This window comes from Aptenodytes forsteri, unplaced genomic scaffold, assembly GCF_000699145.1.
Source record: "Aptenodytes forsteri isolate BGI_AS27 unplaced genomic scaffold, ASM69914v1 Scaffold252, whole genome shotgun sequence".
NCBI classification, from domain to species: domain Eukaryota; kingdom Metazoa; phylum Chordata; class Aves; order Sphenisciformes; family Spheniscidae; genus Aptenodytes; species Aptenodytes forsteri.
In genome coordinates this window covers 526,851-537,835 of record NW_008794281.1, presented here as the reverse complement: position 1 = coordinate 537,835, position 10,985 = coordinate 526,851, and the positions used below count along the sequence as shown (strand labels likewise).

The window sequence follows — 10,985 nt, the reverse complement described above, 5'->3', positions numbered from 1 at the left end:
CTCGGTCACGGCGCTGCCCCTGACAGACTTCTCCCTCCGGCAGCAAACAGGGCACCGTCTCCCGCCGCGGCAACGTCCGCCGCCTCAGGAACTAGCATTTGTAAGCAGTCGGGGGTTGATGGAAGACGTGACAGTAAGGTTCTGGTAAAAAGTGCTGTTCTTCACCTGAACTTACAGACGTCCTTTACGCTTTTTAAAAAAATATCCCTCACGAGGAGTTGCGGCTTTTTTACCTCACGGAAGCTGCAAACTCTGTATCCTCGGCTGAGCGTACCCCTAAGCTAGTCACTGCCTCAGGGGGAGCTGCGGAACAACCCTGCGGCCGTGCGGGGGTTGGGTTTAGGCTTTATTGAGAAAATAATAGCGAGGTTATAAATTATTGCTTCTTGCTTGTATTCATATTCTTAAATAATCGTTTCCAGCCCCAGCAGAAGGTATTTAATTTGTATTTCGTCACCTAGGCGTCCCACAAGCAACTATGAACTTAGCTTATGCTACTTTGACTGTTAAAAGATGCTTCACTTCTGCTACTCTCCCTCCTTCCTCATGGTCCCCTTCATACACGCTTTCACTGTTCAATGTCATAAAGCTGCAAGTTCAAAAGGGTAGATATTTGTATAATTTGACAACTATACATTATTTTCTGCCACATACTGGGAGCTATGGCAGCATAACAATACACAGGAAAGTGTATCAATCCATCTCTTCAGTATTCCAGCCTGAGTAGTAAAAGTAGGCCCATCCTAGACTGTTTAATTAGCAATGGGGTAGTTTTGGCCTTCAGCTGCATGACTAATGGGTTAAAAAAAAAAAAGGCACTTTTTCACACTGACTTTTAAGTAAGTCAGGGTCAGATCCAACCTTTTTGGTGAACTGGAGATAAAAAGGAAAACTCCATGATATTACCTTTACCGTAATAGTCATCACTAGTAAAAAGTGAGCATTAGCAGCTACATGTTACAGTTATTTCCCATTCTCAATAGACAGCAAAGCACTGGTAAAATTAGAGTTATTGTTGATAACAGTTGAACTAGAGGCATCAGACGGAACAGGTACAGTGAAAATTTCAGGATAATAAAAGGAAAGTAGGGGTAGGCTGGTACAATCCGTATTCAGCACTAGCAGGTAAGAAATAAAATGCAATTTGCACACATGCTGTAAGTGCCATTGCTAAGAAACACAAGTGGCCTTTCACTAAGTGTTTGAAACATTCAGGGTAACCACAGTAACAGGGAGTGCATGTAAACACTGTGTTATTTTATTGGAACAAAAGCAAATGTTTCCTTCTTTCCTCTTCTGTGATTGTCAGGAAAGAGAATCAGTAACGTCAGGAAGAAAAAAAGAAATAAGAAGCCTTCAAATATACAACGGATTCCTGAACTTCCGTTCAAAATTCATCCACTCCCTCTGGTTGGAACAGGAAGTGGAAGTGCCCAACTGATGGTGAAGGAAGGCAAATCTCAGCTGGGGTTTTCCATCAGACGAACATAAACATCCTTAGTACCAGCAACATCCACTAAGGTAAGTTAGCTACTGATTTAAATGAATACCATATAATAAACCCACCAAGAACAATGCAGCATCTTTAACTCTAAGTGAATCAACTCTGTCTTTCTGGATTTTGGAAAACAAATGTGGAGAACGTGCCCTTTAGCAGACATTTTCAATTAGCAACTCAGTACAGCTGAGACAAGCGAGACACAAAGTCTTGCTTGGTCTAAGCTCCCCTGCTGTTGCAGTTATAGCATTGTTTGCCCAGAACCTCAGAAATGCATTTCTAGTTTCCCCTATTAAAAGCGCACCTTTCAAATCAAATTTAAAAAAAAGCATCGGAAATGGCCAAACATTAAATGAACAAGCAGAAAAGCGACTCAAGTGAAGGAACAAGCCTATCCTTGTAGCTTTTTTATTGTTCCACAGCACTGGACACATTTAAAAGATCAGTGAACTCATGAAGTTAAAATAACTTTTTCCAAACAGTAGGTGGAAGGTGGGTAACGCACTAATTGAGCTCAAAGGAAGCTGGCTTTATACTTCATTCTGCAATATTCACTGCATTTCCAGATGTTTTACACCCAGCGAGCTTGATTCCCACAGTAAAGGGATTATGTAGGCAAGTCCAACCACTCACTGATGGCATGGTCAGTGATAACAGATCACAGCTCCTGGAGAGGCAGCACCAGAGCATATAGGAATGACAACAGTGGCATGGATACCAAACTTGTGTCCTCTCTATTCAAGATACCACGCACCAGAAGACATTTCTTATTTCAGGTACACCAAGTTACCCTTACGCGTCAAAAATGCCAAAAGGAGGGAAAAGGCACCATGCCAACTTTATTCAAAATCCTTAAAATACAGCTGAGGATCTTGGAGAGCAATAACAATTAAACAATCCCCGAACGTCCTGATGAAGTAGGTATTACTCCTCTCTGAGAAAATTAAGTCAGAGATTTTAAAGTTAATTGTCACAAGTTAAACAGCAAGTAGATGCAAAACAAGAAGCTGAACACTAATTTGGATCCCGCTAACAAGGAGATTAGCCATCTGCTTCAAGTTAGACATGCTTCCAATACCTTGCTGAATTAGACCTTATGTGGCCATTCAAAACACTGGACCAGTCTACATACCCAATGCTAGATAAATACAAAACATGTAAAATAAGAACTGAGTCAATTAGCATTATAAAATTACAAGTTTATTGTGAAGTAAAATGAGTATTTCCCCTCAACAGCACATGCCAGAACTGTTAAAATTTTATACTTTCAGATGAATGTTACTCAAAAATCATATCCAAATTATTAGAACCAAACTTAGTATTTGTATGTGTATTCACTTTCACAAAAGACTACCCTGCATTTATTTATGATTGATGGGCTTATCCAAATGTTTTCAATTAAAGGCAATTAACTCAAGTAGTTAAGAAAATCCTTAATAAATGATTACTTAGCCAAACTATGGTTTAAGTATATTGGGAACAAAACAGGGAGTCAATCAAAAAAAGGACTTGATTACAAATACCATTTACAACAGCCATCTCAACAATTGTTTGGGACATCTCTGCTCATCATCACAGTATACTCCAGTTTTGAACATTCTGCTTAGCAAAATTAATTACCACAGTTAAACAAGACAGTAAATCAGTCCACGTCTTCAACTAGAGAAATTCCTTCCTTTCTTTCTAGCTTGGATACCTGCAAGTTAAAAGGAAACCGATTCAATAGTAAAAATAAGTTTGCATTTAATGTCTCCTGTCTTTTCAGACTTCCACCACAAAACAGTGTAGAGCCCAGATTTATCAGGAACTGACAGCGGGATACGCTCTAGGGGACAACTGAGCTGAACAGGATGTTAGCTGCAGTCAAAAGAGAAGGTCAAACTTTCTTCCCACCCACCCCCTTAACCTCCCCCCGGCTGCATGCTCCCATCAGTTCCTAGGTTTTTTGTCAGTTGGGTGACTTCATTTGACTGACCAAGGAGCGAGACAAGCACCAAAGCCATCTCAGAAGCCAGGAGAGACAGGAAGGGAGACAACACTGTCCCTTTCAGTGACAGCTGTCAGATCAGATCAGGCCATAACCTGGAACCCTGCCCGTAACAGAGAGCCTAGAATAATTAAAACAAACACAGGGAATGCTTTTCATGCACACATACACAATTTTATAAAACTGACCTTCGCTGTTCTTAAAACTTAAGAAAAGGAATTACCTTATATTAAGTTAAGCTGTTGTTAAGACTAACAATATAAATAGTTTCAGAAAGGATTCTACAAACTCACGGAGGATAGACCAAGAGCATGAACTAAACACAATGTTCTGCACATTATCTCTAACTCTGGAAAATTCAGTTCTACGTTCCCCAAATCTATGGGGATATATAGGGAGGGCCCTATTATAAATTCCTTGTTCTTATGCTCTTCCTTCAACATCTGCTACTGGTCATGAAAGAGACGCACAAGGATGCTCAGGTTGATAAATCTTTTGGGTTGACCAAACGCAGCTAATCTTGTGGTATGACCAGTAAGCACTGGAAAAAGCAGAAGACGGACTGCAGATACCTAATCCTTGGGGGTAGGTGTGCCAGCTTTCTTCTGAGCTATGTCACAGTTCCTTCAAATTATGCCAGCTATTAAAATCCCAATGAACATTTTGGCACTTAGAAATTGTTAAAGTGCATGCTCTGACCACACATCCTTTACCTCAGATGTAACTCAAAGGCAGAAGCTACAGACAGTGTTACTGGAGTTCCTAGGTTTGCTATAAACCACTAGAAATTTCATCACCCAGGTAGAACCTTTCAGCTAAGTAGAGCTGAGTGACATTAAGACTCCAAGGGCAAATCTGGAAATTCACAGCAAACGCTGTGATCTCAGCCTCCTCTTACCCCTGTTCCTTCTGCAGCAAATACAGAGGGAATTTTGCATTTAAAAAGAGTGGATAACTAAATTGCCTTGACTACACTACAAACATCCAAAGCAGAAAAGTACTTTCCACAAATCCAACAGATTTCTCTATCGTTAGCACTCAAAACGGTTTCCCTTCACAAATGAGCTCAAGCTGGAACATTACTCTTCTACAGGAAAACCTGGCATTACCTAACTAAAGGTGTTTTCTGGCAAAACTGTATCATTTAGAGTTTATGCCCTATTTTCACAGTCCTGTTACTATGCCAGAAAAACCTTAAGTGCAGATGAAGTCCCGGGAGTATAATTATCAGTGAGACATTGTCCTAGAGAGTGTTTCTCTTCAGAATTACAATTGTGCTGAATATGCACAGTAAGTGGAAACTCTTAAAGTATTCCCTTTCTTGTATAGGACAGATTTGACTCACGTTATTGCAAGTCATTATTTTCCAGTCTTGCAAAAAGCTATCCGTAACAATAAGTTATCAGTTCAGGTGACCGCTGAACTTTATCAGTTCAGTTTACTGTTGCCTACATAACAGATTCTTCCCCAAACTTGACTCCCGGTTTTCAGGAATAAGTTTCAAGGGTCAGTACCCTTGCATAGCACAGCTGCTGTTACATACAAATCTAGTTAAAGAGTGCAACAATATCCTGGATCATGAAAAGATCTTAATCACATTTACTGTAAGCATAAAATAATTACATTTTGGTCCAGACCCTACAAAAATACTTTACCCAACTCCCACTGAGTCCAAAAGAACTTTTGTCCTGGACTTGAGCAGGAAAAAGTCCAAAATGATGGGAAAAAAAAAAACAAAAAAACCCCACCATACAGACCTACAAGTAAGTGCTGCACGTGGTAGCTTTTATCCTAGGTTCCAAGGTAATAAAACACTATTACAGCATGTCTGGCATTTCACAGAGGAGGGAATTAATATTTTATTACATATATAAACATATTCTTAAAAGCAACTCAGGTGTAAAATCTCTGGCAGAAAAAACTTCAAGGTGCTAAAATTCTTCAGCCCAGCACCTTTGCCATAAAAAAATGCATTAAAATAATGTCAAAGGTGTGACTAAAAACTACAAAAAGTTAAGCATGGTTCTGATAGTTGCTTGAGCCCCTTCACACCTCACAGTGTTCAAACTAAGCACCGTACCATAACTGTTGCTGTATTTGAGGAAACACGTATCTGTGAGTCAACTGACTTGAGGTTCAAAAAAGGTATTGTTGTAGAAGCAGGTGGGAGAAGCATTCACAGTTAATTGCTGCCTCTTACTGGGTTTTCCCACATGGATATAGGTCAAGTCTTAATCCTGCAGTTAAACAGATCCTTTCAGACAGGTCCTGAACCGAAACCAAAACACATAAGCTTGTTCTCCGCATTAGCACAAGACTTCATGAGTATGGGTACACCTATTAGTTTCTGGCCTCAGTACATATATTCTCTTTTCTTTTTTTTTTCCCCTCCTTCTTGCTTTCCTAGCAATATGACAAGCTGTACTTAACAATGAAAAAAAAACCAGCCTAGACTGAAACCAGAGAATTCTTAGCCTCACAGTTACGTGAAAAGAGCAATCACAGTTATTTCTGTATTAAACTATTATCCTAAATGCTAGTTGTCTTTTGCTGGAGATTCACTGGAACTGAGCTTGTCCCATTGTGAGGGCTTTAAATATAAAACCGTACAAGAAGTAGAGGGCATTTACCTGTTTATCTATACACCTAAATTGCCAGGACCATGTGGTGTTATAAAGGAAAGGCCTCAGGTCAAATCGGTTGTCATCTGGACTGTAGTTTTCAGCATGGTAGGAAGGAGTGAGGGTGGTCATTTTATGTCTGTTAACTGAATACATCCTGAAGAAATGCTTAACCTTTGATGCCACCTGGTGTACAAAGAATATAGCTTTGAATCAGATGAAGTTTCTTAGTATTTAAAAAATTTAGAGGAGAACAGTATTTTGGAGACTGTGTTCTAGCTTTACACATTCATTTTCTTCCATTAACATTTACATAAATTATCTGCCACTACTAGTATGAATCACTGTGGATGACCCTACCTGTAAGAGGCATTTAAGACCATTTTCAGGCACCGCCTTGGTCTCTGCACCTATCATTTACCAATAAGGAAGTGCCTTGCAAGAAATCTAACAGTAAGCACCAGCCTCTGCAATTCAGGTGACAATTTGAACTTTTTCCTTTATGCACAAGGAAGGAAGAACTGCATTACAGCAAAGCAGATACCTCTTCAGTGTAGATAGTCTTCCAAAGCAAGAGCCATTTTCTGTCTCAGAATACATAACCAAAGGCTTCAAGAGTAGTTAGCCATGTATATTTCAGAGAGTAATTTTCCCCTGAAGGTACAGTTCCAAAGTAATTGTTTTCAAATTACCCAATTACTGTTCTAACAATTTGCAACACAGACAACAAGCTCCATTAATTTAAGAGATGCATACCAGTTTTTCCAGCATGTTCTGCTACAGCTGTAGAATAGCCTCTAAATGCAGTATAATTAAACTACACCTTTCAGTTAAAAGGAACTCTACTCAACCTTTCTCCAAACATACTCTATTTTGGCAAAGACATTACATGATTTTATTTTTTTTTTTGTACATTACCTCTCTTGGAGTACAAATTTCCTTCCACATATTAATCAGCTTACAGAACATACTGTATGGTCCAGCCTTTGCAATTTTTCTTAATTTGCCATAGATTGAGAGCTCTGCATATGTCATCCCCATATCTGCCTGAAATCACACACACAGAAAGTCACTGAAAATCTTAACTACGCAAATTGTAATTAATAGTTTTATGGAGCAATTACAATAACCCAGTTTAATCAAGGAAACACCAAAATGAAATTGCCAATGATCAAAAAGACAAAGAGATAGTAATATTATGAGCGGAAGAAAAAAAACTGGAATCTCTCTGAAATGGGAGATTTTAAATTCTTCCACGAATATATTTGATTTGGGCAGTGAAAACATTTCTTTCCTGAGAAAGATTTGTTTATTTTCCCTTCTAGGTAGCTTAAATGTAGTATCTATCAGTAAGGTAAGGCCAAGTTAAGAAAACCACTAATTCTAATTCAGCAACCCTTTGCTTTATCTTAAAGAGTTTTACAATATCCTACAGTTAAATATCCAACAGCCCTTAGAGGTAGTTGTTAGGCTTACCAGTCCTCTTTTATCCAAATGGATAGCAAAGAGAAGGCCGGGGGGAGAAGAGGAAGGGCTTTGCCACCAGTCATTTTAATAGCAGAAAGGCCCTGCCTGACTCTCTTTTGATATTAAAAAAAAACTTTAAAACAAACTGAATTTCAGAACACTCATCCTTCTGAGTGCCCAAAATATAAAATCATTGAAAAAAGTTAATTGCTGTTTTGGAAACTGTTGTCAACACAGATAAGGCTGGTGTGGGATACTAATACCTTGTCAGTGGCTTTAAGATTGTTTACAACGTGCTTGTCAATAAGCAGGGATACAAACAAGAGCAAATAGTTATTGGACAAAAAACAAATTTTGGGATAAGGCTTACCAGAGCATTTTAAAGTCACTGCCCATTACCTCATCAGTTTGAGCCACTTGTCCATCCACCAAGGGTTCTAACTCTGCAGTGGGTGGAGCTGACATGATACTGTAAGAAAAAGGTAGAAAGAAAAACATGAATTCTACCCAGTCTCATGAGTACTAGTTAACAAACAGTCTGGTTTGTTAAAAATCGAATGCTTCATTCAGAACTTTTTCAGGGCGTAAGCTTCTAAATGACTAGATAACTAAAGAAGTGGTACTTGCAAGCTGTTCCAGGTTTAAAAGGCAATGCTTTATACCAAAAACATAAAGCACCTGGTTCAAACAGTTCCTTCAGTGGAATTAACACAAATGCTTCCATACAGTAACTCCTAAGACTGGCGGCATTTTCAGCACCCAGCAATCTACATTGTGTGGAAGGGTACACAATCATTTAAAAACAGAGGGATGTGCAGAATACTTTTCTGTATTAGCATTTGCAATATTACTGCAGCTTAGCTCTGTTAGTAGAGAAAACCAAACCATGAAGTCCACGATACACTGCATACAAATACAGTCACCAAATATCACTGCTTTGCTACTCACCTTCTGAGGGCTGTGAGCTGAAAATTTTCAATGCAATATTGTATGAAGTTCTTCAAATCAGTCTTGCTGATTCCACCAATGGGATTGATATCAGCACTTGAGCAATCATACTTTGTCAAGTAACCTCGGAGACTGAGCAAGAGAGGAAATTTTATATATAAAGAATAACGTATAATATATATAATAAAGTATAATATATAATAATTTATACTATATAGAATATGTGTCATATAAAGACAGGGAGAAACAGACTGCATATTGTTAACCTATTTATACATAAGGAGCAAACAGGTGTTCAGCCGCAAAAGGGTTATCCTAAAGCCATGACATTGCCAGGAGGAAGACGATATTTTAAACAATTATGAAGCACTGCAAAACTGCCCATGCTAAGGCAATATATTTGAGGCAAAACAATTAAAATTCTCTCCTGACCAATTAAAAAACATAAACCCTAAAACACCCATAGAATCAGCACACACTACTCTCCCAGCTTTTCAGGTTATCCATCTCAAAATCTTATGGGGATTGCTTTAATCTTCAAATAGTCAGCTCTAATAACAGTACTCCAGATTTTTGAAATCTATTTTTCAACTCAAAGTTCACAACTTAATTCCTAATACAGTAACTGAAAATACAACAAATAACAGATTGGAAAGTTAACCTGGTAACTGCACAGGTAAGCTCTACAGGAAACAGCTAAGGAAGGAACAGCATTTTATTGGAAAACTATGACAATACTTTGGTTAAACTTCTGAAAAATACATAACTTTTCATTCAGGCCTATTCAACTATTTTCATTAATTTCACTGCTATCAGTGTATTCTTAGCTTGTTACCTCTTCTGCGTAATAATCTAAACCGGGATTTGGTAGAGTTGCAAGGAAATGCAGTGACCTGTTCACCATTCACCTGGTTTTAGATTTCTAACTTTCACCAACCTTTCATCCACATTGGCTGATCCTAGCACCAGAAGTCCCCCTGGCATCCCACGAGTCCAAAGTGTCAGCTGAGCAAAGAGGTAGGCAAGGACCATTCTTATTCTAGCCTGCAAAGCAAAATGAAAAACAAAGCAAATTTACAAAGCCGAATAATTTCTCCCCAATAATTTTTATTAATCAATTCCCTAAACAAACCCATAAAGAACAAAATGCAAGAGGGGTAAATGTTAATGCAAGAAGGATGGTCTTCTGGAGAAGATGCCAAACACACGTAGGAAAGCCGAATTCAGTTGTATCCGCTACTGCCACAGACTTACATGACTGGGCAAATTTATTCTACGCTGAATTGCAGAATGGGGAGTAATTGCCATTTTCTACCTCCTACAAGCACTAAATAAGGATCCATGAGGGATGAAGTATGCAGATAAACCATCTGTCTAATACACCTTTTTATGGAGTATTAGACTAAAGGGATTTACTTCCATAAAATTTGTAAAAAGTTCTCTTTGCTTCTGTCGCCATTCTGAAACTCTACTTTTTCTAAGGATGGTAATAATACCAAACAGACCTGAAATTCAACCTCCAGCTCTAGCCACAATTGTGTGTGATGTTAAGCAAATCACCACACTCCTCTGTGACTAAAGCCTATCCCATTGCCAAAACCGCTGATAACGGATTCAGTGTTTGCTTCCAGCGGAGGCAGCTGGAGTTCTCCAGTAATAGCAGGGGAAGAAAGATCAAGTCCTTTGCTGACAAAAACTATCAAACACGATAATCAACATTTAGCCAGAATTAAAACAGAGTAGCTGGTTAGGTTGGAAGCTTTTAAGAATAGGCCAAAAAGAAAGCTATCAAGACAACGAAAGATACAACTGGAGCCAGGGACTAGAAGTCACGAGGCAGCTGTTTTCTGTGATTCTATAGGATATGTATACCAGCACTACCCAGGCACAGCACCAACCTGTTCTGACACAATGAAAATGCGTAAATGGAAATGCGTATTTGAGCTGCATTTTTATAAGCCTATTGAAGATTAAATACCTTCTGATGCAAAAAAAAATTCTCTTCTACCTTCTAAAACGGAAGACATCTAGGAATTGGAATGGGTAACCTTGACATCTCACACAGAGCCTTTTAAAGGCTTTCCTCGCCAGAGGAAAGTCTAGTATACATTGGCAATATTTTTGAGTCTTGACCTGCCACAATCCTACTGGACTCAGACCTGTCTATTAGAATACTTTGCTGCTCATTTTCCTAACCTGGCAACTTTCTGTTGGGATGCTTTTCCAAACACCAATGCTACTGATGAGATACAGGCATATACTATTTCCTCCTGGCCATCCCACGAAGTTTTAAAAGTCACGAGCAATAATTATCTTGGTCTTCTCCTGAGTTATGTGGAATTGTAGATTTCTGCTGCAGCCAAGCATTTAATGGAAGCCCAGGAACCTTCAGGGACACAGCACAAGTTCAGGTTTTCAAAGCAATGCAAATGAAGGGCCCCTTGCTACTTCACCATTTTGTACT

At 38.8% G+C, this 10,985-nt stretch overlaps 2 protein-coding genes across 2 annotated transcripts in view; both read right to left on the bottom strand.

The window, feature by feature from the left end:
* TPCN2 (two pore segment channel 2) overlaps positions 1 to 3,037 on the bottom strand; it is a 35,676-nt gene extending 32,639 nt beyond the window's left edge. The window contains exon 1 of the mRNA XM_009286666.2: positions 3,022 to 3,037. Within this exon, the coding sequence (XP_009284941.2) occupies positions 3,022 to 3,037 (16 nt within the window). The remainder of the gene's footprint in view (positions 1 to 3,021) is intronic.
* Positions 2,317 to 10,985, bottom strand: part of NADSYN1 (NAD synthetase 1) — a 21,640-nt gene continuing 12,971 nt past the window's right edge. The window contains exons 16-21 of the mRNA XM_009286655.2: positions 9,459 to 9,565; positions 8,522 to 8,653; positions 7,973 to 8,042; positions 7,025 to 7,153; positions 6,116 to 6,292; positions 2,317 to 3,194 (exon numbers count right to left, since the gene is read on the bottom strand). Coding sequence (XP_009284930.2) covers positions 3,141 to 3,194; positions 6,116 to 6,292; positions 7,025 to 7,153; positions 7,973 to 8,042; positions 8,522 to 8,653; positions 9,459 to 9,565 — 669 coding nt within the window. The 3' untranslated portion in view covers positions 2,317 to 3,140. The remainder of the gene's footprint in view (positions 3,195 to 6,115; positions 6,293 to 7,024; positions 7,154 to 7,972; positions 8,043 to 8,521; positions 8,654 to 9,458; positions 9,566 to 10,985) is intronic.